Raw genomic sequence first — 26,573 nt, 5'->3', positions numbered from 1 at the left:
TGTTGCAGATGCCCAGTCACCCAGAAGTCCCTCACCAACCCACCCCCAGCAGATCCTGGGATCCAGGATCAGGATGAATCGGAACCAAGTGCAGAGTCCTGTGGTTCTGTGTCCTATTGAGCCACATGTGGGAAAGAGGTCAAGGAGGAGGAGGGTAGAGGCCAGGGTGGCAATGTGACTTGGCAAGCAGGACCCCCTCAGGACTTTGTTGTCTGCTAGTCCCAGAGGGGACAGAGACCCCTCCATCTCTGACCATCTCCCAGAGACATGCCTCTATCTGCTTGAGGGTGGTGTGCCAGGTCCAGAGAGGACACACAGAGTCAGCCATCAGGCTACCAGGCCACCAGGGCACCAGGCCACCAGACCATCAGGCCAGGAAGGAAGAGGCTGGGTCAGAGAGCTGGCAAGGCCCTGGAAGTGGATGCATGGGCAAGGCAGGAAAACACCAGGCTGGTGAACCTTCTGCTGCCCCACGGAGGCTCTGTGGGGTCAAATGTTTTCTTCTCATTCTCCTTCATTTTGAATATGAAAGAGGCCCAAGGAGCCAGAGAAGTGAGAAAGAAGGAATGGGAAGCCGAGAGGGAGAGAGGCGGCAGGGCAGTGTTCTCACAGCCCTGAGCAGAGCTGAACCTGACGCGGGCTGTTTCTGCTACGAGGGGAGCACCCTGTGCCGCGGCCACGGCCACTCGGGGCTCTCCCTAGGACGCCTTTCCTGCAGCCTGGATTTTCATCATCCACATTTTACAAATGAGGACAAAATCAAGCAACCAACCCGAGACCACCACCGTGGTGAGCAGCCACGCTGCCTCAAACCCAATCTCACTTTTCCAAAGCTGAGGACTCTGGCCTTGACTGTCTCTTCCCTCCAGCCCTGAGACAGTGGAGTGCGCTTAGCAGGTCCTCAATAATGAGCAAAGACAGGAAGGGAGAAAGATAAACCAGGGAGACTCTTTGGCAGCTAGAAAAAATAATAATAAATAATAAAGGTGCTGTTTTCTGATGCCAGGCTGGCGCGGTGCCCAGGACAGCTGCCCTGCACTCGGGAGCTCTGGCAGCGCTTGCCTCATCTTTTCCAGAAGTATGTGAGCCCAGTTACGTCAGCCCTCAGGTATGCATGAGCTCCTTGGTGACAGGCCCTCTGTCTCTCTCTCTCTCTCTCTTCTGTCCTTCCTATTAAATCTGTCTTCTTCATGCTGCTTCCCCACCGGCAACCCAACCGGCCAGCCTGGCCCCCTCCCCAAGCCAGGTCCTGCCTGGTAGGGGGATGGGGGGCCTGGGACCAGCCCTCTCAGCCAGGCAGTTCCCGGGCTGGGGAGGGAGAGCGTGGTGGTGGCGGGGGAGGGGCAAGAGCAACACATCATCTAACAGGTTGGTCGGGCTGAAGGCGTCCCGCCCTCCCGCAGGTAATGAGCACTGTACAACAGGTGTTTGCACCTCAGTCCCCAGCCTGCCCTGGCTGCGACAGGAGGCAGCCGCCCGCCGCTCGCCTCCCCTCCAAGGCTCACTCGCTCATCCCTGGGCCCTCCAGCTCCCAGGCCGGGGGGCCGCCATGGCCTGCCACTCCTGCGTTGTTGGCTTCAGCAGCCTCAGCGGCTGTGAGGTGACCCCAGCGGGCAGCCCCCGGCCTGGAATATCCGGATGGGGCAGCTGTGGGCCCCCTGTGCCAGGCTTCAGCTCGCGCAGCCTCACAGGCTGCTGTCCGGCTGGCACCATCCCGAAGGTGACCGTGAACCCCAGCCTGCTGGTGCCCCTGGACCTCAAGGTGGACCCAGCCATCCAGCAGCAGAAGAACCAGGAGAAGGAGGAGATGAAGGTCCTCAACGATAAATTTGCCTCCCTGATTGGCAAGGTGAGCAGAGATAGGAAGGGGTACCAAAAGCCTAGGACGGCCAGGCCTGGGCAGGAGCGGAGCTCTACTTTCCTGAGTATGGGCAGCACGCCCCGCCCCTGCGCCCAGCCAATGGGGAGGCGGCACTGCTAACGCGGCAGGCTAACTCTGAGCGGAGTCCGGGAGCAGAGGGACTACAGGATGGCTTCTGACGGGTCTGAAAAGATCAAGCCCGTGACTGGGGTCGCCCTTCCCCCGTAGTGGGCTGGGGAGGAGCACTGAGCGTGACCAAGGGAATGCCTCCTCCCTGGAAAGCTCGTGGAGGCGTGGTCTGTAGTCCTACTGCAGGCAAGCGGGTGGTGATGACCTCCGAAGTCCTACTCCTGTCCATCCCTCAAGGCAACTCTGCTCAGCTTCCCCGGACAGCAGAGCTGGCAGGGTGTGTGGTGCTGCCGGAAGGAGGCCGCCGCTGGGGCCACCGAGGGAAGATGCAGCTTGGGTAGTCAGGAGATAGGAATGCAGGGACGGAGGCCCGGGTCAGAACTAGACAGCCAGCAGGCAGCCAGGCAGAAGGGGCCGGTCACCACTCCCACTCTCCCCATTTCCATAGCTGGTTTGGGGTCCCCATACCCATCTCTACCCCTAGAGCAAAGGAGTTCCCCAGGAAGTCCTGTTTACCTTCCAAATCTGCTGTCACTCATCTCCAAGAAACTTCTGACCAGTCCTCCCAACTCTGTTCCCTCCTGTCCTGCCCAAGAATAACCATCATAACTCCCACAGCTGCCCTGACGAATCGTTTACTCTGCACCAGGCATTGTGCCCGATGCTTCACATATGTGTCTCTATTTCCCTCAACAACCTGCTAAAAGAAGAGAGTTTTATGCCCATTTCACGGATGAGGAAAGCTCTATCTCCCTGATCCTCCCAGTAAACAAACCCAGCCTTTTGCTTCAGCTCTGTCCTTGCCTGCATTGTGGTTCTGAGTCAGTGTTCCTCTGTGTTCCCCTGCACATGCTGGTTGTCCCCAGGAGGTGGGAGCTTGTGGAGGGGGTAGGAAGGAAAACAGCAGCACGCAGGGAACACCTGCTGATGTGGGGCCCTCAGTCGGCACTTGGCAGCGCGGCGTCACTGAGTCCACACAGCAACACTGCAGTGGCTGTTATTTTCCCAACTGGTAGATGAAGAAACTGAGGGTCAGAGAAGGTCAAGTACCTGACCCGAGGTCAAGCAACCAGCAAGTGGTACAGTTTAGATTTGAACCCAGGTGGATGAAACAGAGCCGGTGGTCTCTGAGGTGGGAATCATCTCTTCCCCCATTCATGTGCTCATAGCAGAGTGTCCTGGTCTGCACTTGGATGCCCAAATGGGGGCCAGTGGAGAGGACAGACAGGCATCCACCAAGGCAAAACGTCCCTTCCCAGAGCCCTGGCTGCACACAGTCCCCGCTGCTGGCCTGGCTCTCGTCAGAGAGCCGCTGCCCTGAGGAGGCAGGTCTCTGCCCAGGGCCTCCAGACCAAACCCAGTTAATCCCTTAAAAGGAATGCTCAACTGCGCTATGTAATTTGGCTCCACTGGGTGACTTTTCTCCCTCGAATGACTTTTCTTCCTCCAGTGCCAGTGCTGATGTCACTCTGTGCCTCTGCATGGGGACGGGGCGAGAGTGGATGAGTGCAGGCACCAGGAGGGGCCCTTGGGTTGGGGTCCTGGGCCCAGGGCCCAGGGCAGTGCCCTTGATCTGTAGCAGAGACAGAGCCTCCCAGCCCTCAAGGTTGGCCTTGGGATGGGGTGTCCTTCATGGTAGGATGTAGGGAGATGGAGGTACCAGCGCTGGGGTCCCTGGTTGCTGAAATTCTGCCCCAGGAAACCTAGTAACGGCTGTGAGGGCTCCAAGAGAAGTAGCAGCGATTGAGAGGGGCAAATCGGGAGCACCATGGTAGGTTTAAACCCCGGCCCACCACCGGCCTGCTGTGTCATCGTAGGCACATTACTTAACCTCTCTGTGCCTCAGTGCACGTCAGTGTAATGGGATAATTTTTGAGAAGCGGTTAGAACACACTTGATATGGGTAAGTGCTTTATAACTGTTAAATTTTAAAAATCAAATAAATGGGCCTGGCCCGGGGAGCTCTAGAACTCAGTTAGTCCCTGGGGAACGGAGGAGGAAGGGCCCCTCCGGAAGGAGGAGTGAAGGCACTGGGCCGGCAGGGTACAGATGGGTTAGATTGACACGTCTGGGCCCGAGGGGAAGGCCGGGGAGAGATGCCACCATCAGTGAAACAGCCAGGCTCCCAGCAAAGAGCAGGGGAAGGGACACCCGCTCCACATCCCCTCCTAGTCCCTCTGAGGTATCGCACTCACCAGAGTTCGAGCCCGAGTGGGGACTGGGTGAACTTCCAGGTGTCGGCAGAGAGGCCCTGCAGCAGTGTTGTTTTGTCCCCTTGTTAGCTGTGTTTCCTTGGGGAAGCCACTTACCCTCTCTGTGCCTCGTATTCCATGCTCTGGAATACAAGGTGGCCCTGAGCTCCTGCCAGTGGAAGGACTAGCAAGGTCACAGTCATGAGGAGCTGAGGAGACGTAGCAAGAGGAGTGAGGGGGAAAGGGCAGTGTCCACATGCTGGCTGGGTCTCTTACCTGCACACAGGTAGAAGAGAGGCAAAGAAGGTAGACAAGAGAGGGACTGTCTGAGGTTGGTGTATACAGGAGGCTACAGAGAGGGAACTCAGGAGCAGAGGTGAAAGGCCTAGACCCATAGGAAAGGGGACCCTATCTCCCCTAGGCCTGGGTGACCTCGGGAGTCCCTGGAGTCATCCACGGGTCTGAATGCAGAATAGGGACCAGGACTCAGGGGCTCCTTGGCAGAAGGCAGGGACTTGATGCCTCCTCAGAGGAACAGGACCTGCCTCCCCCAGAGGCACCGCCCCCGAGGCTCGGGACCAGAAGCCCCATCGAGGTGGTGGGCTCACCTTCCCCGTGATGCTCCCCAACTCCAGCAGGAGTGCCAGCTTAGGCTGCCCCCTTCCCCCTACAAACACTTCACGCCCGGCCCGGCCCAGTACCATGGAGTCAGGCTAGTGTGAGTTCCACTCCTCTGAGTCGGGGTTCCAGATCTATAAAATGGGGAGGCAGATGGGACAGAGTTTGCTCTCAGAGCTCCTATATGATCTAAAGGCAGGGGCTCAGCCAGAGCAGAGAGGAGGGTGCGAGGGGAGGGCTGCAGGCCTGGAAAGACTGGCACCTCTTAGGGAGCTGGGATTATCAGCCCTCCCCAGGCCTTTGTTCCTAAGGGAGGAGCCTTTTTGCAAAGAAGGACCTGGGTGGGAGGTGAGATTCCAACCCCACCTACTGAGACAACAAGAGGCTCTCCCAAGGGCAGTGGGAGACAGAGGCTATCTTTAATCCCCTAAGACCACAGATGCCCTCAGGCTGGCCTGGCTAGCCAAATGCACACTCTCTCTCTCAGCAGACTAGTGGTGAAGCATAGAGCATTGGGGTTAGACTAAGGGAAGAACTTCCTGGTGCGAAGGTTTTCTATTGTTCGTGGGTGGAGGAAGGAACTTCACATCTCTCTTTCCACCCCACCCTCAGTGTCAACATGGAACTCTTGCTTGTCAAAACGGAGGGAAGGTGGGGTGAGCAGATACCTCCCCCCCAATGCTTCCTCTCACACACAAAGCAGGGCAGAACCCTCTTGACCTCCATCCCCACTGAACCTGTTTAGCTATAACTACAGCGTACAGTAGGCTCAAGGCAGCTTCAAGCAGAACCTACCAGTACAGATGGGAGCTAAGCAGCTCTCAAATGCAGTCTGTCCCCCAGTCCTCCCGTGGCTGGGACCTACTGTGAATGTCAAAGGACACTTGCCAAGGTCATCCAAGCCACTCAGGGAAAAACAGGAAACCTAGAGAGGGTGGCCAGAGAGGAGGGAGAGGGAGCCCACGAAGGTCCACGGTGACAGAGCCAGTAGCAAGGCCTGCTGGGAAAGCTTTGCCATCAGTTGCTGTGTGACCCTAGACAAGTCACCTGATCCCCAAGGCCTCCATCGCCCCCTGTAAGGCTGCTGGCAGCTCTCCCAGCCAGGTCAGCAGCACCAACAGAGGTGGGAGGGACCCAGCCACTTGCCTGTGGTCATACGGAGCATCACTGGGCCACTCGTCACAGTGTCCTCTTGACGAAAACAGCCCACGTTGTCCAGGAGCAGGCCCAGTCATCCCTCCCACCACAGTGGCCTGCCCAGGTCTCGGGCTCTGAGAGGTGGGGTGGCTCCCAGGCTGACAGGGAGGGCGGTGGCCAGGCAGATAAGCTGAGGGCCTGCTGGAGGGAAGGGGGCTTCCTGCTGCGGGAGGACTCCTGGGAGCACTTTGGGGAGGAGGCAGGCAGGCAGGGCTGGGGGTGTGGCAGGAGAGTGCCAAAACCAGCTGCGCCCCCCACCAGGACGGCAGGGCCATGAAGAGGTAGGGGAAGCCCCGGCCCAGCTGGGCGGCACTGGGGGAGGGGCTCTGGTTCAGGGCACAGAAGCCCCTGTAGGACGGGAGAGTGAGAGTCCTCCCAGTCTTCATCCTCAAGGCAAACCTGGCTCTAACTGGAGGCAGAGGCCGGCCCAGGAGTCCTGTCACGCGCTCCCCCCATCTCACAGCTCTGCCCTCCCCTAGGAGGCCTCTGCTAATTGGCTCCACCTCCATTCTCTCTTATCGCAGCATCTTTAGCTGGAATAATCAGTCACCGGAGGTGTGCTCTGAATGCTCCAGCAACCTGAGCTGATGTGTGCGGCAGATGAGCCACCACTTCCCAGGGAGACCCCCCTGGGGCCTGGGGTCACCCCCCACGGGCCCGGCCCTAGCCTGCTCAGCGCTCTCCTGTTCTCCCAGGTACAAGCCCTGGAACAGCGCAACCAGCTACTGGAGACCCGCTGGAGCTTCCTGCAGGGGCAGGACTCGGGCACCTTCGATCTGGGGCACCACTATGAGGCCTACCAGGGCCGACTGCAGGAAGAACTGCGCAAAGTGAGCCAGGAGCGGGGACAGCTAGAAGCCAACCTGCTGCAGGTGCTGGCGAAGGTGGAGGAGTTTCGAATCAGGTAGGTCCCAACACACCCTGCGGGAGCCATGGGCAGGGACTGAGGGTGGGGACCAAGCAGTACTCAGGAGGGATGGTCCCAAGCCACAGAAAGGGGAAAGATCATATGAGACATTTATCTTCTCAAGATGTATCCATTAAGGACCTTGTATGTGCCAGGTGCCATTATAAATACTGGGGAGGCAGCAGGAACCTGCAGCCACCCCCCTCACCCCCCGCAGTAGTGATCCTTACAGCAAAGTCCTTCTTGGGCTGGCTCACAGCTGGACCCTGCACTTGCTGGTCCCTGGGAACTGTCACAACCCGCAGCCCTGGCCCCAGCAGCCTCCACGTGTGCCTAGGCCCACACTCTAAACTGAGGTGGGACATGATGTCACCAGTAGAACAACAGCTGGCTTTCTGCTTGGATATGGCTTTGGATTTTGATCTCAGTCAGATGGGAAAAAGAGTGGGAACAGCCAGGTGCAGGCAGGGGACAGAAAGGGTGTGTTTTAATAAAAATGCAACCCCTACAGGTCACACTTGCCAGGCCTCAAGGTGGCCTGGGAACTAGAGAGATGAAGAAAACAGTCCTCACCAGTAAGATGTTTTGGCAACTTAGTGGGGCAGACAGACAGGCCAGCCAACAGAGAGTGGGTGGTACTTCCCTGTAGTTGTAGGTCCAGCCCTGGCCTTTGGACCCAGAGAGGCATTAATCCCCTCCCCCACCCTCACTAGCTTTGTGAACTTGAGCAAGACATTAAGCCTAATGTCTGAACCTCAGTTTCCTCCACTGTGAAGTGGGAATGATGGTTGATTCCAACTAAGCTGGAAGATGCAGGCAAGAGGTCAGCGTGGTGTGTGGGCTTTCCATGCCCTAGAAGTCTGAAGTCCCCAGCTCAGAGCCAGTCCTTGACATGGGTTTGCTGAACTGAATTAGCCTGGAGCCAGTTTGCTGCCCATGGTCTAGGAGGACAGAAGAGGCACTCGGGTGACTCAGAGGACAGGTGACCCCTCTGACCAGATCATGGGCAAGGTTTTAGGAACAAGGAGACTGAGGCAGAGCAGAGAGGTTATGCGCCTGCACCCATGAACTTGGGTCTTATCTCCTTTTGAGGCCCCCCGTCAAGGTAAGAGGAATGGAGTGTGGCTGGACCACTGTCGTCCTCCCTCCAGTGCAGCCCAGCCTAAGTCCTGTCAACTGGTGGCGAGGCCTGTACCCTCTGGAGCAGCCAGCCTGGCAGGGCTGGAGGGTGGAGGCAGCCTGTCCAGGGACCTGGGCTGTGGTTCAGCTTGTCCACGGCCTGTTCTGGGTCTTACCCTCCCAGGCAGCTGAATGCCCACTCTGAACTGCCCAGCTGCCCAACATCTGGTAACAGAGCCATGGCAGTTCACCAGAATCCATGATCCCATCTCACTGGTCCCTAGTAGGTCTCTGACCTTCTAAGGATCAGAGATGGCAGAACTGGATGGGGGTCTTGGGTCCTCGTTTTATGAGCAAGCAAACGGAAACCCAGCGGGGGTTATCCTCAGGCACGTGGCCACTCGTGCTAAACCCTAAACTCCGCTTGCCACAGTGCAAGGCTGCTCCCGCCAGCCCCGACAGCCGGTGTCTGGGGAAGCACGGTGGAGCTGGAAGTCCTGTACAAACACTGCCCGTTGTTTTCATCGGGCTCAGCCCCTGCCTGGCCCGCCGCCTGGTTTCCATCCGCCTGCTGTCTGATTTACAATTTAGTCTCAGGGCCTCTGGTCCCCTCTCTGGACAGGGAAGCACTTTAGTAGACAGAGGAGAAACTGGGTCTGGTGGCAAGCTTCCTGGGTCTACAGGCCAGAGCCAGGGAGCTGCAGCCCAGCTGTGCAGAGCCTGGGCCCCGGGAGGCCGGGTGGAGCCGTAGCAGGGAGGGGCTGTGCCCTGCCTCTCCAGGCGATGAGATCAGCCTGGCTCCCAGAAATAAACAAGTTACGGGGAGAGGGGTGCAGGTGTGACAAGCCTGAGAACGGGTTAGGGAGCTGGGAGCTGGCAGACGGCAGAGGAATGGGGTGGGAATTGGGGATAAGGTGTCACCTAAGCCTCTGTGGGGAGAGAGACTTTCAAGGGCCTAGAAGTAGCAGGGACCCCAAGGATTGGCTCGACTGACTTTTCTATTTGTCAGGGACAGAGTAGAGGCCCAGCAAGGGGAAGCAACTTGCCCAAGCCCACACAGTAAGTGACTCAGGGACACCGCCTACGGTTGTGCAAGCAGGCTAATGGCGAGAGCAGGAGACTGAGGGGTGAGTGGGAGCTGAGATCAGTTGTGCATCAGGAAGGGGCTTTTTCTAGTCACACAAAGACTGGGGATGGCCCAGCAGTAGCCTCAAGGGGACTAGGGAACCAGCCTTGGACAGGAACCCAGCATCTGGCCTCAGCCAAGTGCGCCTGCTGTGCCACCAGCCTCCCCTGGGCCAGGCTTGGCGTCCCAGCCCACCTGCTACTGGCCTCCTGGAGGGCCAGGGTAAGCCCAGCCTGGGCAGTAGCCATGAGGAGTCGCTTCAGGTCCCCATACTCCCTGTGTCCTTCTCTGCGAGGGTGGGCACTACACTCCCTGTGTATGTTCTCCAGGGTCTTTGGTGGCCTCTAGTAGGCAAGGAATGGCCTGGAAACACAGGTTCCCTCCTCCTGCATCCCGCATCAAGGACATCTGCAAGGGGGCAGGAGACTGATGGAACCCAGGGCTCCCAGTCCAGGGCCTAAGGTCCCCTCCTAAGGTTTATCAGGGGACAGAGCTAACAAATCAGAGAGCAGCCTCCAAGCAATGGGAATGACTTCACGGGACAAGTGAGAGTCAGGGAGTGGTTAGGAGGAAGGAAGGAAGGCTGTACAGAGAGCCGAAAGGGCAGAGAGGGGGTGAGGCAGCTGGGCCCCCCAAGCCTGCTGTCCCATGTCCTGCCCCTAAGCAGGCAGGACTTTGCTACCCAGAAGCGGGTATGGGAAGGCTCAGCCACCTGCTTGCATGTGGAGCAGCACCCCCAGACCATGGAGGTCCTCAGAGCCCCCAGATTTCAGGGGGAAGCCTGTTCAAGCTAGCCCGCCCCTGCAGATCTGCGAGGGGGTCTGCAGAGAGCCACCTCGGCTCCGCAACGAGGCTTCACAGGGCTTCTGTCTGAGGATGGGAGAGGCCAAGGCAGAGGGGCCAAGCCTTCGAGTTTCCTGAGTGCCAGGCACCGCTGGGAACAGTGTCCTACCTAACCTTTTGGGTCTTCACAACCTCTCCATTATCCTGACTATGGCACACAGTAACCTACCCAGCAGGTCACGGGGGAAGCCAGGACTGGAGCCCCTGCTTAGCCAGCACATCAAGCCCTTCTCTGAGCCTTTTTCCTCATCTGGGGCCCTGAGGGTCACAGGAGAGGGTGTAGTGAGCACCAGCACAGGAAGGAGGTGGCCCATGCACCAGTCACCCCCTTCCCTCGTCAGCGTGTTTGTGGGACATTTGTTCTCCCTGGCCCACCCCTCTACCCAGCCCCTGTGACCTGCACCCTAGAGCTTCTCACAGATTATTGGGAGCCAAGACAAGGCCAGGGACAGCCTGTGTACCCAGCACCCTGATATGCAGAGACCCAGGTACCCTGCAGGCCCTCACCACCCTTAGGTCCGATCCCCTCAGCTCCTCAGGCAGCTGGTGAACAAGAAGGCATGGGGGTGGCAGGTCTGGCCAGCAGACACAGGCCATGGACAACACCATCCCGGCTGTAAGGTCAGGGACTGGGGCAGGTGGCAGACGGCTGAAATGACAGCTGCCACTGATTCAGGCTTTCCCTGGAGGGGAGGAAAGAACGCAGAAGCCACATAATCTATGCATGCTAGGGCCAGCAGGGCTGGGTAGGAAGTCTGAGGTCAGCAGACACCACCCACCCGGAGGCCGACATCATGATTGGAGGAAGAGGGTGGGTCAGGGATGAAAGGATCCTGACAACAGGAGGTGGCCCTGGCAGAGGAGAAGGAGCTGCGGTGCTCTTTTGGCCGCTGCACACATACCCCGAGACGAGACGAGGAAGCTGCAGGGTGAGGGAGTTCCTTGTCCAAAAGCACTCTCTTCCCATCCTCCCTTTGGAGGGAACAGGATGGCGTCCCACTGGCGAAGCAGAGGGAAGAAGGGTGGGGCTGCAGGGAGGGAATGGAGGTGGGAGACGGAAGCTGCGAGCAGGAGGCTGGGGACGCCTGAAGCACAGCTGGTCTGAACCTGAGACTCTCAGGGCAGGAGGAAGGAACCACGTGCCAGGGGAAAGGGCCACAGTCAGGGGAGGCTTCCTGGGCAGGTGGTTGTGCAGCAGAGCCGGGAAGGGGCAGGAGCTGGTGGGAGAAAATTGGGCAGTTCTGGGAAGGTGTGAGAGAAGGGGAGTCAGTGTCACTGGGAAGTAGGGACATGTCGCACAAGACGCCCGAAGGAGGGGCTGCTTTTCTAATTGACACAGGCACTGAACAGGGTGACAGAGGCTCTGGGCCCCGTCCAAAGGGAATTAACCGACTCCAAGCCCTCGCCACGTTCAGTTAAGCAGTCCTCCCCCCACCACCCTCGCAGGTATGAGGACGAGATCTCCAAGCGCACAGACCTGGAGTTCACCTTTGTCCAGCTGAAGAAGGTAGCCCGCCCAGCCCGCCCAGGCTCCTTCCTCCTGGACCCCTGCCCTCTTTCCCTCAGAATCACCCACTTTGTGCCCAAGGGCTTAAGTCCCAGGACCCAAGGACAGACAGAGAGATAGACCAGCCCCTATCTGGCCCCTTTCCCCAAGATCTGAGCCAGATCTCCTCTGGGAATCACCCCACTCTCCCCCAGGAAGCTAAGCTCCCCCTCCCAGTCCTGCCTGGAGTCCCGCCAGCCCTCTCCATCTCTCACCGCTGCTCCCAACCCCAGGACCTGGATGCCGAGTGTCTTCGACGGACTGAACTGGAAACCAAGTTAAAAGGCCTACAGAGCTTTGTGGAGCTGATGAGAACCATCTATGAGCAGGTGAGTGAGAAGGGCCCACGTCCTGCCGAGTCAAGAGCTGAGTGCCAACAGCAAGGGGTGCAGGGAAAGGGAGGGCATCCAGAGGCCTGGAACCTTCCACAGTCATGATGTCCTATGCCCCTTCCTGTCCTGCTGTCAGTCATCCTACATGTCCCTTTGCCACTCATTTCATTGGAACATGGGCAGGTTCCCCAAAGTCACTCTTTCAAGGAGAACCTTATTTTCACGTGTGCTGGAGTGCCAAGGGTATCAGGGACCAGATGCAGTGGGCAAAGATCAGGAGGCTGGCCCCCGTCTCCATCCAGGACCCTCAAATAACATTTCCGCTTGGACTACTCTCCCCCAGTCCCTGTAGCCTAAACCATAGGGACCCCCAGTTCCAGCTTTGATGGCTTTGCATGTTACCCTCTCCCCTTTGGGGCTAAAACAGGGAAGACTCACAGTTGGTTTCTGTCAGAACAAAGATGATCCAACAAATGCCAACCAAGGGGCCTCCAAAATACATTGTCGTTTGTCCCCTGAGTCCTCAGCCAAGCCTGAGTGGACAGTGGTCCAGCAAGGTCGCTGGTCTGCCAGTCCAGTCATCGCACGGCCCTGCTCTCTGGGACGCTGCTCCTCCTCTGCACCTCCCTCTGTCAGGGCCTGGGGTTGTAGAGGGGATACTCCTGCACTAAAGCGCCCTTCCACAGGTGTCTTTGGTTGAGCTATGAGGGGGCAGAATCACTGCTGGGGTCGACTGTGCTCTGCAACCTGGTGCCACACATTGCTGTAGCCAAGAGCAGAGCAGCGATCAGAGTCACCACCACAATTAAACTGTTCTGCTCTGGACCCTGCAGACCACTGGCTACAACTCCCTGGCCTCATCCTGTGAGCAGGGAGGTTAGACCTCATATCTGTACATGGGCCCCGTTCCTTTCCAGCAGGCTCGGTCCCTGGGCCCCTGTGGACTGAGACCTGTTTTGCCCATGGCATATAGCACAGCAGAGAGAACACCATCTCCCTTGGGAGCAGCAGGAAGGTGGCCCTTGCAGCCCATCCACACCAGAGGCCCTGGAAAGTGCCCTGTCCAGCACAGCCCTCCACAGCCACGTCAAGCCCTGTGGGACTGACCAGGGCTCCACACCCACTGGCTGGCTTGAGAAGCAGGCTAGGGCTCCTCTGCCCAAACTCCGCAGGCGTGCAGGCCAGGCAAGCATCACCATGGTCAGCATTTCCAAAGTTCTGCTCAGCCCTACCCTCAGCAAGCTCCAAGTTCAAGCTCTAAACCAGGACCCCAATCCTGACGTGGCCTTGCTTACCATTTGTGTAACTCAGAGCCATCTGTGTCTCCTCTCAGGGCTTCAAGCTCCTCATCTGTAAAATGGGGAGAATAATAGTGCAGGGGAGAGTTGTGATGTGGACTAAACCCATCCATTCGTTAGACAAGCGTTTGTGGTGTGCCTACTGAGTGCCATCTTTACCCCTGCAGCCTGAGCAAGACAGCAAGGTCCCTCCTCACCAGGAGAGCTCCACCTAGCTCAGAAGAGACAGGTGACGTGCAAGAGAATAAGCCCCTGAGGGAGATCACTCAGAAGGGCGTTAAGGGCAGGGTTGCCAAAAAACTGGTGACCCAACAGTGCTGGGGGAGAGGACCTTCAGAGCCTTGGCCAGGGCCCCTCTCTGAGGAGGCACAAGTAAGCCAAGACTCAACCACAGGGAAGGTTCCCGCCAGTGAGAGCTGTGTGAAGGCTCTAAGGCAGGAGCGAGCTTGGCAACTGAAGGGAAAGAGAAGTAAGTCACTGTGGTCGGAACAGACAGGGCAGCGTGGGGCTTTGGGTCAGGGGGAACCAGCAGGTTAGGCTCATGCGTGACCTTGGGCCCTGAGACAGAGTGTGACCTTATCCAAGTGTGATGGGCACTGGTGCCAGGGAGGCGTAGTGCAGGGGGGTTCGGGTACCATTTGTGCTGTTATGAGACTGCCCTGGAGCAGGGCCTTCAGTGAAGGTGACCATACATCACAGTTGCCCCTCAGTGTCCTCAGGGAATTGGTTCCAGGAGCCTAGCGCGTACCTCGCTCCTTGGATACTAAATTCCTCATATGACACGGCATAGCATTTGCATATAACCCACACATCCTTCCAGATCCTTCCATTCCTAGATCTCTTATAATACCTAATACAATGTAAATGCTATATAAATAGTAATTGCTACACTGTATAGCTTTAGAGAATAATGACCAGAAAAAAAGTCCGTACGTTCAGTTTTTCCAACCGTGGTTGGTCAAATCCTCAGATGTGGTATCCATGGATAGAGAGGGGTAACTGTATAGCGGTTATTGTCACTTTTGGAAGCAGGAAGATGGCAAGTTGACCTTGGGATACAAGTTCTGCGTTTCTCTCCCTGTGCTACTTGAGTTTGAGGAGAAAAACACTGGCAATCTGCCAGAAAGATCCCCCAACCAGTGTGTCCCTGAGCCAGCACTATCCAGTAGAACTAGACAGGATCCATATCTAATTTAAGTGTTCTAAGAGCCAGATTTTCAAAAAAGAAACCAAAAAATAATTTTAATAGCATTTTAGCCCAATAAAGTCAAAATATGATTATTTTAATATGTAGTCAATATAAAAAATAGTGGGCTATCTTATACCCTTTGTCTCATTTTAAATATTCCAACATCTGGTGCATTTTCTACAATTACAGTTTATCTCAGTTGACACTAGCCACGCTCTAGGTGCTCAGCAGTCACCTGTGACTAACTGGACGGAGCAGGTCTAAGCCTGGGGTTGTGCCAGCTACAGAAAAATATGGCAGCCCACGAGTGTCCCCAGATGGCTGGCCACTCTAGTTTGGACCAGATCAGAAAAGCACTGCTGTCCAGGCCCATGCCGTGTCCCAGGCCCTCCCCTCCCCCAACACAGCGGCGGCCCTGCAAAACCCTTCCCAGCCCACTGGGCAGGACCCCATGACCAGGATCTGCTCAGGATGTGCACACTGCAGCCTTCTCTGCACCTTTCTGCCCCTCCCCTCCAGGGACAAGAGCTGGCAGGGCGAAAGGACCCTGGGCTGGCAGAAGCCCACATTCTGCTCAGCTCTGGCAGAACATTCCAGCTCCCGGGTGCACTGGGGACTTGGATCCATCCAGCATGAACACTACCTGCCCCACCCATGAGCTCTGGTTCCAGAGAGATTAACTGTGGAATCTGCTGACAACCTCCTGAAGCCAGGCTCCCCTCCTGGGAGGTGGATCCCTGCAGAAAGAACAGTGCTATCTAAACGGCATGGGCAGGGTGGCCACTCCAGGAACAGGCTGCTTTGCTCCTGGGCCTGTCGTCTGCTGTATCACCTTTACCATTTACAACAATAGATCTGTAGCTATTATTTATTGAGCACCTACTATAGTCCAGGTACTGTGCTCCGAGCTTTCCTGGCTTAATCTCAGTTAATCCTCTCAACAAGTCTGAATTAGGGCTAATGATTAAGTAAGCCTGGATTTTGGAGCAGCTTGGATTTGAATCCTGGCATAGTAAACATTGCAGGCAAACCAGACCAGGTTATCTTAATCTCACTCTCTGCCTCAATGTCTCCATCATTATAATAGGAAGAAGAATAACACTACCCCTCCAGGCTGTTGTAAGGATTTATTTTTTAATAGATCCTAAAGAACTTAGAACAGTGGCTGGCACATGGTAAACATTTAATAAACGTTAGCTGGTTTCAGTTCTGTGATTATACCCATTTTACAGACAGGAAAACTGAGACTCAGGTTTAAAAACTTGATCAGGGCTATCTAATTAGTAAGAGGTGGTAGTATTCAGAATCCAGTGTGCTTAAGTGCCACATTTTGCTAATAAGCCACCCCATGAGAATCACCTTGCAGCCTGCTGTGGAGAGCCCTCTGCGGGTGGTCGCATACACACAGCAACCTCCTCAGGCTCCAGCTCCTAAGGGAAGCCCGAAACTACCTCGGCTTAATTCTTGCCAACTTTGGGGCTCTGGGGGCCCATCCCAAGGTGGCACATCACACAGGCAAGCATTGTTATACCCTCTGCTCCCGGCGGGGGGCCAGCATGTCCGGACAGGTTGCAGATATTCTGAACACTCCGTTTCCTCCTTCTGTTTACCGCACTCCTGCCAAGCCTGCCTCTTTCCAGAAAGGCTCTGAGGCTGTTCTATCAGCTGTGATTTGCACATCCCTTCTTCCTGACAGGGCAGTCCCCTAAAGCATCTCCTGGAGTGCCCTGGCCCTTTTCTGAGCCACCCCAAAAGGCAAATTGGTCCTGGTCTGGAGGCGCTGCTGGGGCTCTACCGAGGACCCTGCTCGCTGGCCTTCTCTACCCTCCTACCAAAGAAGCCCAGAGCCACATCACCCAAGGTGTCCAGGGCTGTGCCTGCTAACGTGACGGTTCCATGTTGGAAGTGTCAGATGACAACTGGGCACTGTACCTGGAGTCCCAGCTACTCAGGAACCTGAGGCGGGAGGATCACTTGGGCCCAGGAGTTCAAGGTCACCCTGGGCAATAGAGTGAGACCCCATCTCATAAAAGGACATGTCGTATGTTAACTGGGCAGCAGAGGGGGAGCATGGGTCTGCAGGGACCTTCGGCCTTGTTCTGGGCTGGCCCCTCAGCCTGCCTGTGCCCAGAGACTTCTGTTAAGGTCATTAGAAGACCAACCAAAACCCCTCAGCAGGGGCAGCTAGCCACTGAGCTCAGGTCCTGCCAGCCCCAGGACAAAGGTAGGTCGGTAGAGGGTCTTCCCAGTGCCTGCCATCACCCAAGCTTCCTTTTCCAGGAGCCCCTCCTTGTCCCCAGGAGGCACTGGTAGGCAGAGTTGGCAGGTGAGCAGATGGGCAGGGTGACCTTCATGGCTTCCCACATAACCCATCTGACTCCACTTCGCTGCTAGTCCACAACCCCCAGATACAATTCATGGATTGCAAGTATCAGCTCCTGACAGGGACAGAAGCCAGAGGCTCCACCATCACCTGAGTATAATGGAAGGGGTGGTCCCAAAAGTCAGGTGCCAGGGTCAGGAGGCAGCCACAGGCTAAACGGCTAAGCCTGGATCAGAGCCAACCTCCAGATCCAGCTGCTAGTACAAAGTAGGGGACAGAGGAACATGTCAAACATGGTCACAGGAGCAATCTGGAAAACCCAGACTGTGGGGCACTCTACAAGGCAGACGACCCCGTTTCCAGTAAGAAAAAGGACAAGGAAAGAGAGAAAGGGAGGGGTGCAGACTCACACACTTGGGAGTCAGGTGCGGTGGCACACGCCTGTAATCCCAGTGGCTTGGGAGGCTGAGGCAGGAGGATCAAGAGTTAAAGGTCAACCTCAGCAATTTAGTGAGGCCCTAAGCAACTCAGTGAGACCCTGTCTCTAAATAAAATACAGGAAGGACTGGGGATGTGGCTCAGTGGTTGAGTGCCCCTGGGTTCAAGTCCTAGTACCAAAAAAAAAAAGGAAAGAAAGAAAGAAACTTGGGGTCATGGGGACCAATAGCAAGGGACAGACCTTGTTTGAATCCTGACTCGGAGTTTTAAAAAATTTTGAGGCCATCAGCAGACTGGGAATGCTGACTGAAATGTAACGATTGAAATAGAGGTCAAGGGTAGACTGCGGCCGAGAGAGCCCTACCAGCCCCTGCCCCGCGCTTGCAGAATGGCCCCAGCACCGCGCCACCTTCTGCTTGGCACCTCCCTGCCTCCCTGAGGCCCTTTGGCCAACTGACTCCGCCCTCTCTGCACTGGCCGCTCGCTCTGTTTACACTGGCACCCCTCCCTCCCACACAGAGGCCCTACAGGCCCAGCCTGTTGTTCAGCACCCCCTGGGGAAGCAGTCCAGGCTCAGGGTGACACTTTGCAACCTCTTAAGGAGACCCTTGTCCCACTTGCTTCCCTACACACCCCTGAGCCTGAGGCTGGCGGCCGGGTCATGGAAGGCCAGCCTGGACCTAGGAAGACAGCAGAGAAGGCTTCAGCTCCTGGCCTTGCCCCTTGGCAGAAGCAGAGAAGGAACAGCCGGCACAAGAGCTCTAGGTCCCTCTCTGCCCCCCTCGGCCATCTCCACACCCACCTGTCCTCCTCCACGACCCGGGAGGACCTGCGGGAACACCAACACAGTGTGGCCTGGAGTGAGCCTCCGGGTAGCTGTGGCTTTTACCATTTCCAGAGGGCTCTGGAGCCCGGAAGGAGATGAAAAGAATGTCATGTTTTGGGGCAAGATCCCTCAACTAGAGGGCGAGTGGGCAGTGAGCCTCCAGGGGGACTCTGAAGTCAGAGCAATGCCTTTCAGGGGCTGGGCCCATTTTCAAAGAGGCAGGGCGATGGCGAGGGCAGATGGGCCGCCTCCAGCCACACCCTGCCCCTCCCCACCCTCCATTCCCTCGTGCACTCGAGGACCCTTGCCAGACAGGGGGGCCCAGCCGTGAACTCGGCTTTGCCAAGTTCGCATGGAGCTTCCCACCCAGTCGGGGGGAGGAGGGAAGAACTGCTTGCCACAGAGCTTGGTGACAAAACAGCAAGCAGAGGGACCTACCTCGCCTGCCAGCCTGGAGCATGGCTTCCCCATCAGCCAGGAGGAGGGTGTCCTAGCCGGGGAGTGGGCAACTGGGCAGACAGAGGGAGACAGGGAATAAGGCCTCTGGAGCCAAGAGCCCCTCCCTGGTCCTCCCCTCAGCTCCGAGAGGAAGGCAGTGTGCAGGTGAGCGGAGGGCAGTGAGCTGGGGAGAGGGTCTTTTTTGATCACCTCTCCAGGGAGATTGGAGGGCAGCAGGCCCACTCCCCACCACCCCCAGGGACAAAGGGGCCTCGCGCTCCGCCCACCAGCCCTGAGCCCTCCACATCTGTGCCTGGCCAGGAGCTGAAGGACCTGGCAGCCCAAGTGAAGGATGTGTCAGTGACGGTTGGCATGGACAGTCGCTGCCACATCGACCTGAGTGGCATCGTGGAAGAGGTGAAGGCCCAGTACGACGCCATCGCGGCCCGCAGCCTGGAGGAGGCGGAGGCGTACTCGCGGAGCCAGGTGTGGGGCTGACCGTGCAGGGCGGAGGCTCCCTCTGGGCCACAGGAAGGGCTGTTCTAGACACTGCTGAGGTCGCTAGGGAGGTGTGGGGCGGGCAGAGGGCGGGCAGAGGAGGCCACAGTGGGCGTTTCACAGCAGGGCACCTGTGAGGCCCTGAGGAGTCGCCAAGAGGGAAGCCCAAGGTCTGTGCCCTCCCGTGTCCTGGAAGTCACGGTAGTGCTGTCCCCCAACAGAAGCTGGGACAGCTGTGGGGTTCACCAAGGGCAGCCCAGCAGAGGCCACCTAGAGTCATATGGCAACAGCAGGAGGGAGGCCGGCATGAAGTGGGGCCCAGAGGAAGAGATGGCCTGGGGCTGAGAGAAGGGGAGGAGGGCCAGGAGTCCTGGGATGGTCACAGTGAATGACCCCTTACTGCGATTGTCCCATTCCCTCCCAGCTGGAGGAGCGAGCTGCACGCTCGGCAGAGTTTGGGAACAGCCTCCAGAGCAGCCGCTGCGAGATCGCTGACCTCAACGTGCGTATCCAGAAGCTCCGGTCCCAGATCCTCTCGGTCAAGAGCCACGTGAGTGTCTGCAGGACCCACAGGGGCAGGAGCAGGGAGGAAAGCAGGGAGACACATGGTCATGCTCACACACACTGAGCACATGCAAGACTTGACTGTGTGACCCTGAGCCGGTCACCTAGTGCCTCTGTGCCTCAGTTCCCTAGCCTGCCAAATGGGAAAGTAGCACAACCTGCTATGGGTGGTCGTGAGGATCTCGTAAGCTTTGCATAGACCTGTGCTCTGTAAACAGCCAGGGATGTGAGATCTCAGAAAGTCCCACCACTGAGCACACCCAGAGCCCACCCCCAGACTCCTCACCAACCAATTAGAGAGAAGGGATTGGAGGCCTAAGTCCCAGCTTCCAGCCAGGATAAACTATCCAAGCAAGTGCCACCCCGCAGGCAGCTGGACAGCTTTCTTGGTGGCACTTCCCTCAGACCCTAGAAGAGGGTCTAACTGAACACCCTCTTGCTGCATTGCAACCATTACCACATCCAGAGAGGACATTGCTTAGCCCCCCCACAGACAGGAAGGCCCCTAGGACAGAGGCTACTCCCGGCCCTGGCCGGCTCCCTCCCTCCCTCCCTCCCTGCCCACCAACTCCTTCCCTCTGTCCTGGGTGCAGTGCCTGAAACTGGAGGAGAACATCAAGGCAGCCGAGGAGCAGGGGGAGCTGGCCTTCCAGGACGCCAAGGCCAAGCTGGCCCAGCTGGAGGCCGCCCTGCAGCAGGCCAAGCAGGACATGGCACGGCAGCTGCGCGAGTACCAGGAGCTCATGAACACCAAGCTGGCCCTGGACATCGAGATCGCCACCTACCGCAAGCTGGTGGAGGGCGAGGAGAGCAGGTGACAGCGGGACTAGGGAGAGGGAGGGTGAGGGAGGCTCAGGCCAGGCAAAGCCAGGCTCCCCTCCAGCAGGACACACTGAGCCTGGCAAGCCTGGGTTCCAGACCTACTCCAGTCACTTACTGGGATCTCGGTCCAATTAATTAAATGCTCAGCTTTCCCATCTGGAAAATGGGCTGATCATAAACATGGCTCATCCGCCAGCAGGGATGGTTCATGGGATTATGCACGCAAAAACCTGTCAAAAACAAGTGCACAGGAATATTTGCCACATATACAGAAGAAAGAAGGGATGGAAGCAAAGAAAGCTGGCAGACTGGAGTCACACCATAGAGCAAGTCCAAGGCTGAGAGTGACAATCAAAAATTGCCCCACTTACCAGTCCCCAGGTCTCCAATCCCAAGGGAACTGAAGTCGCACCTCCCTTCACATACCCTCATCTCTCTCCACAGGATGGACCTGCCCTCAGCCACCGTAGTCAGTGCTGTGCAGTCCAGGCCTAGAGTCGGTGAGTCCACCTGCCCCAAGAACCCATGGTGGGGAGGCACAGGGTGTAGGGGGTCATGACCCTAAAGGCATCCTTAAAGTGGCTCCCAATCCTCCAGCCCCTTCCCTCCCCCACCCCTTGTGTCCCATATAGCTGCCTCCAAATCAGCCCGCTGCAAGGGCTCCTTCCGGAAGAAGAGGAACCGCAGAGGCCCCGTGATCAAAATCACCGAAATGTCAGAGAAGTACCTCTCCCAGGAGTCTGAGGCCTCAGAGTGAGGCAGCTGACCCCGGCAGCCCCAGGTCACTCCCATCGCAGCAGGTGGGACTTAAGCTGGGCTCCAGACAGCAGCTTGGAGCCTCCAGGTCGGAAGGGGAGACAAGACCCGATGCTGAACTGAAAGAAGAGTTCCAACCAGAGGCTCCCTTCTTGAGGTTCCCCGGGTGGAGGGGAGCGTCCCTAGCTCTACCCACTGTCAATGTCTCATTGTCCCCCCTTGCCACCTTCTGGCCACAGGTTTTCCTGGCTGGGTAAACTGGAACTTGGGGTCCTCCTTGCTCCTCTGAGGTTCTTCCTCCAGCACAGGGCTTAGACCCTGGTGCTTCAAGTCCTCTGTCCAATGCTTGCCCTCAACTCCTCTCTCCAGCCTTGCCTTGCCTCCACCTAGAACCAAGGTTGCTGCCCTTGCCCCCAGCCCAGGCTCTGGGCTGAGTTGAGAGGGCCACTCAGGCCCTATCCTGTATCTGGAGTCCCTGGGGAGGTGGGATGCTGAGGATCCCTGGCTTTCCTGCACTTGGGCTCCCCAGACACCTGACAGTATTAGGGAGTGGAGGGAGGAGGCCCTGGGGGTCAGAGGCCTGAGTCTGAACCTCAGAAAGCCGCCCAGCTGAACCCTTTTCCCTTTGGTCCCTCCCAGGAGATCAAAGGCAGAACTCCCTCACTCGGGCCCCTGCCAGCTCCCTCCAGAAGCTATGCTGGCCAACGTCAGCTCCCTGGGAGCAGAAACCAAATGGCAGTCTGATACCAGGCAGGAGAATTAGACCCACTCTTCACCTCCCTGTTATTCTAGGGCTCCCCACAGGGCCTGGTATCTGAGCTCTCTGCCCCCAGCCCAGTTCTCTCCCACCTCATCACCTGGCTCTGGTGTACCAGGCCCTGGAGACCCCCTAGCCCCACCCTGCTGTGACTCATGTCCCAGGGATCCCACTTCTCAGGCCCCTGTTCTCCTCTCCACTGGACCAGTCTGGCCTTCCCCTCTTTTTCATTCACTGAGGAACCCAGAACACCCTACACCTGTGGGCTTCTAGCTCTTTCTTTTCTTCCTCCTCTGGACCCTCCTTCTCTCCATGCCTCCTTTCCCCGCCTCCAGCAGGCCATGAAGGAGGTACAGTCCAGGCAGCTCCGGGAGCCTCTGAGCCCTTGAGGTTAGGCTGGGGTGCCCCCAATGACAGCCTTAAAACAGCTCAACCAAAGAGAAAAACATGCAGCCACAAGATCTGGGGTGGGCAGGAGTGGCCCTGTTTCCTCTCTGAGATCTCACCTTTAGGGTTTGGAGGGGGACCCTGTCAGCAACAGCTTCCCACAAGCCACCTTCTCTCCTCCCCTCCCATCTCCTCTACTCACCCCTCTCCTCACCTCCTCTTCTGCCTATCTCTGCTCTCCTCTCATCTTCCAGGACCAGATGCCCTAGGGCCTCAGCCCCTCCTAGGCCTTAAGGTCCTCCAAGCCTGTTGGGGGCGCTGATGGTCTCCCACCCCAGGTCAGCAGGAACTCAGCTATATATACTCATCCCTGAAGTCCCCAAAGAGGGTGCTCACTGCTGCTTTCTCTCAGGCTATTTATTGGTTTCCAAGGGAGCAAATCCTCAGTGGGTATATGAGATATATAAGATATATATTATTTTTTCATAACTTATGTGGCTTTTAACTTATTGCTTCCCTTACTGTTTCTGCATGAGCAGTGCTGTATGTAATATCTGGATTTTAGATAAACATATCCCAGCCACCCCACCTGACTGGCTGACTAGCTTGGGCCAATGCCCCCTCTCCCTGCCAAGGGATGAATAAAGTGTTGAGATTTGTCCATGAATAAAGGCCTGTGTCTGTTTTTATCTCCCCTCTGGGGGTGGGTCAGAGGCTGGTCAGTCAGGGTGACCCGGGATTTATGAACTCTCCAATTACAGAGAAAGGGGTCCAGGGTCCTAGCTATACCTTCACACTTGGACATGAAAAAGTCCCCTGCCCCACCAGACTACAAGGGGACCAAAATAATATTGGTCCACACTCTCAGCACCTCTTGATGTGTCCAGGCACATGGGGCCATCTCAGCAAGCACAAATGGGGGATCCCCAAGTGGCAGGCTTCCTGCTCTAGCACTTCTGCCCAACTACAGGGTTGGCACCATCCAGAATAGAGCCCAATAGATACAGGCCTAATCCTGCCAAACCAAATCCCAGGTCAACATGTAAAGATCAAGGACCTTCTCAGAGCCTGGTTCTATGCTAGGACACCAAGATTGCCATTCACCCAGGGAACCCATGGCCAGGGTCAGGAATAAGACAGCACCTCAAGATAGCCAACCCAGATTCCTCACCAAGTGCAGAAGTGGGTGCTGTAGAAGCCAGAGAAGAGAGAGGCACTGGCCCCTGCGGGCCCGCCCACGCACTGGCCGAGAGATCTCAGGCAAGTGGCACCTGTGCTCCCTCATTGGTGTCATGGAGCACACACCTCTCCTGTGTCTCCCAGGGTATCTAGGGATCTGATGAGAGAGCTGGGGTCCCTCCTATCAGGAATGCCACACCTCTCACTGCTGGCACTCTGACCTATGACAGCTTAGCCAATATAAAGGATCATTGGTGATATCATTGCTGGTATAGCAGAGGTTAAGAAAGTCAACTGGCCGGCTACAGTGGCACACACCCGTAATCCCAGGAGCTTGGGAGGCTGAGGCAGGAGGTCAAGAGTTCAAAACCAGCCTCAGCAACTGAGTGAAACCCTGTCTCTAAAGAAAATATTTAAAGAGGGCTAGGGATGTGGCTCAGTGGTTAAGAGCCCCTGGGTTTAATCCCCAGTGCCAAAAAAAAAAGAAAAGAGAGAGAGAGAAAGAGAGAAAGGCAGGGAGGGAGAGAGAGGGAGGAAGGGAGGGAGGGAAGGAGGGAAAGAAAGAAAGAAAGAAAGGAAGGAAGGAAGGAAGGAAGGAAGGAAGGAAGGAAGGAAGGAAGGAAGGAAGGAAGGAAGGAAGGAAGAAAAGAAAGTTGACTCATCAAATACAGGCCTGCTGGGTCAGGTTCTGCTCTCAAGACCCAGGACAGACTGACAGATAGTGACACACCCATCCCAAACAGCTGAGACATGCCTCTCATTTGTTTTCTATTTTATTAATTTTCAAATATGTATTGGAATTTCTGAATCTGAATATGAATATCATATTCAAAACTTACATATTTTACTTCCCTCCTTCTATTTTCTTTTGTTGTTGTTTTGGTACCAGGGATTGAATTCAGGGGCACTCAACCAGTAAGCCACATCCCCAGTCCTTTTTTATTTTTTATTTTGAGACAGGGTCAAAGAGCAGTGAGCTTAGAGCCTCACTAAATTGCTGAAGCTGGCCTCCACTTGCAATCCTCCAGCCTCAGTCTCCCAAGCCACTGGAATTACAGGCATGGGCCACTGTGCCTGGCCCTCCTTCTACTTTCTTTGAGTTTATTATTTTTTTCATTTTCCAACTTCTTGAGTTGAATGCTTTAATTTTTCATCTTTCCTCTTTTCAGATAAGAAATTCTTAAAGATCATAAATTTCCCCATAAGTACCATTCTGACTGCTGTGTGTCATTCCAGTTTGCAGCCTTTTTATTACATAGTTAAAATTATTTTATTATTTGACTCCAAGTTCTTTAGAAATTTGGTCATCCATTTCATAAGTGTTCATTGAGCTTGGACTTAGTCTATGCCTGGCCTGCTCTGGACGCTTGGGAGCACATTTAAATTGGCCAACACTTATCTCTGCATCCTTGTCTCCCTACTCCTCTACTTCGGCAGGGCTCCATTTGCCTCCTTTGCACTTTTGATCCTCAGATGACTTTAAGCTGCTTGAGGGCAGGGATCTGGGCTTACTGCATCCCCAGGGATACCAGACCCAGAGTAGGTGTTCGATAAATATAAAATGAGTGAAAAGATGAATGAACGATGTCGCTCCTCAGCTGAAATCTCCTGGCCTAGAAGTCCCACGAAGAAGAGGACATGTCTTGCTGAGCTTTGGGTTCCCAGCACTGATAAGTGCCCGGCATGCTGAAGGAGCACACAGTAGGTGTGTGCAGTATGAGTGAACTAAAGGGACAAAATGACCCAAACAAGGAAACCTCCTGTCCCTTGCCAGCTAGCAGACCCAAAGCATCCTCTGAAAGGCAGAGTCTGTTCCCCTCCTTAGGCAGCCTTCTCTCTTCCCTCCTCCTTCTTCTCAGCCCTGTCCTTCCAGGTCAATTGGACAGCTGGCCCCCTTCTGGCTATAATTAAAATAAGCCCCTACCTAGGTTTGGCTCTTCTCTGTTAGCTGAGGCCCAGAGAAGCCAAGCATTGTAACCTTAGTCACTCAGCAGGTGAATGGAAGTATCTTGGTTCCCTGAAACCATTTTTTACCTGCCAACTGCATGCCATAAAAGCAGGAAAAATGGCCAACCCTGAGAGCTGATGAGGTAGAGACTCAAACACAAAAGGTGGGCAAAGGTGAGCAGGGTCCAGCTGGAATCTCAGGCTCAGCATGGCAGATGGGCTCAGAGGTTTGGGGTGGGTCTGGGGAGTCCGGGTAGTGCCCTGGCAGCTCCAGAGGAAGCTTCCTCCATGGAGGCCCAGGTCGGAGGCCAGTGGGAACCAAGCTGTCCTTGTGTTTGGAAAGCTCTGGGCCTGAAGAGGGAGGCCCATGCTTAAACAGAAGCAGAAGACAATCCTTGGGCGGAGAACCAGACCCTGCCCTGGGCCTGGGAAGTCAAAGAAGGCTTCCTGGAGGTGAGGAGGACGCACTTGGAAGAAGCGATATGAGGACCAGCAAAGGACAGGAAACAGACTTGCTCATCTCCAGCCAGGCTGCCAATCATGAGACAGAAGCAGGGGAATTGAGAAGGAAGAAAACCACAGGGCACAGGTTGTAATGTGGGGTACCCCCAAAGGCCCAGCACGATATAAACCAATTGGCACCAACTGTGTTGTATTCAGCAGCACATGCTGGTGACATGCAGGGCGCCAAGCTACTAGCCCTTACTAAGGGCTGGATAAATGAACCCCCAGAGATGGCAGCCATGGAGAGGTACCCTATGAACCCATCATGGAGGATGTTTTGAGCACCTACTATGTGCTGCACCCTGAGACAGGCACCATGGGGAAGAAGGAGGGAATGAAGGTAAAATGGGGTCCTTGCCCTCAAGGGACTCTGGCAAGATCCTCATGGTCCCCTGTTTGCCTAATTCCCCTGTGTTGTGGTCAGCCCTGCACTGTCTGTGAGGCTGTGGGGTCCTGGGCAAGTCATGTCCCTCTGAGTTTTCTTCATCTGGAAAACAAATTTTGAGTGATTTGGGATTTTTTTGGTTTTTTGTTTTATTGATACTAGGGACTGAACTCAGAGAAGCTTCACCACTGAGTCACATCCCCAGCCCCTTTTTATTTTTTGTTTTGAGACAGGGTCCTCATTAAACTTGCTGAAGCTGGTCTTGAAATTGCGATCCTCCTGCCTCAGCCTCCTGAGCTGCTGGGATTACAGGTGTGGGCCATCGCATCTGACTTGAGTGATCTTTCCGATTCCTTCTGAGTCATATAGAGGAGGCTAAAGATTCCCTCTAG

General features: G+C 56.0%; 1 protein-coding gene across 3 annotated transcripts; it reads left to right on the top strand.

Moving 5' to 3' along the window:
* Window positions 1-1,378: 1,378 nt before the first annotated feature.
* Window positions 1,379-22,832, top strand: Krt80 (keratin 80). Of its 3 annotated transcripts, none has more exons than XM_047551114.1 (9): window positions 1,379-1,849; window positions 6,693-6,901; window positions 11,439-11,499; window positions 11,772-11,867; window positions 18,704-18,868; window positions 19,305-19,430; window positions 20,038-20,258; window positions 20,711-20,766; window positions 20,846-21,036. In XM_047551114.1, exons 1-9 carry the CDS (start codon window positions 1,550-1,552, stop codon window positions 20,896-20,898), a joined length of 1,287 nt encoding a protein of 428 aa, XP_047407070.1. In that variant the 5' UTR covers window positions 1,379-1,549; the 3' UTR covers window positions 20,899-21,036. The 3 variants fall into 3 exon arrangements, with proteins under 3 accessions (XP_047407070.1, XP_047407071.1, XP_047407069.1); XM_047551115.1 differs by having other exon boundaries at window positions 1,380-1,849; window positions 20,864-21,036; XM_047551113.1 differs by having other exon boundaries at window positions 1,382-1,849; window positions 20,899-22,832.
* The last annotated feature ends 3,741 nt before the right edge of the window (window positions 22,833-26,573 follow it).

Source organism: Sciurus carolinensis, chromosome 4, assembly GCF_902686445.1.
Source record: "Sciurus carolinensis chromosome 4, mSciCar1.2, whole genome shotgun sequence".
Classification (NCBI taxonomy): Eukaryota; Metazoa; Chordata; class Mammalia; order Rodentia; family Sciuridae; genus Sciurus; species Sciurus carolinensis.
Note: the sequence above shows the minus strand (reverse complement) of the source record. Positions and strands in the feature narration are given on the sequence as shown.

Coding starts and splice junctions, on each gene's coding strand:
- Krt80 (XM_047551113.1), top strand. CDS start 1,550: ATGGCCTGCCACTCCTGCGTTGTTGGCTTCAGCAGCCTCAGCGGCTGT. Junction 1,850..6,692: donor TTGCCTCCCTGATTGGCAAG/GTGAGCAGAGAT, acceptor CTGTTCTCCCAG/GTACAAGCCCTGGAACAGCG. Junction 6,902..11,438: donor GTGGAGGAGTTTCGAATCAG/GTAGGTCCCAAC, acceptor CCACCCTCGCAG/GTATGAGGACGAGATCTCCA.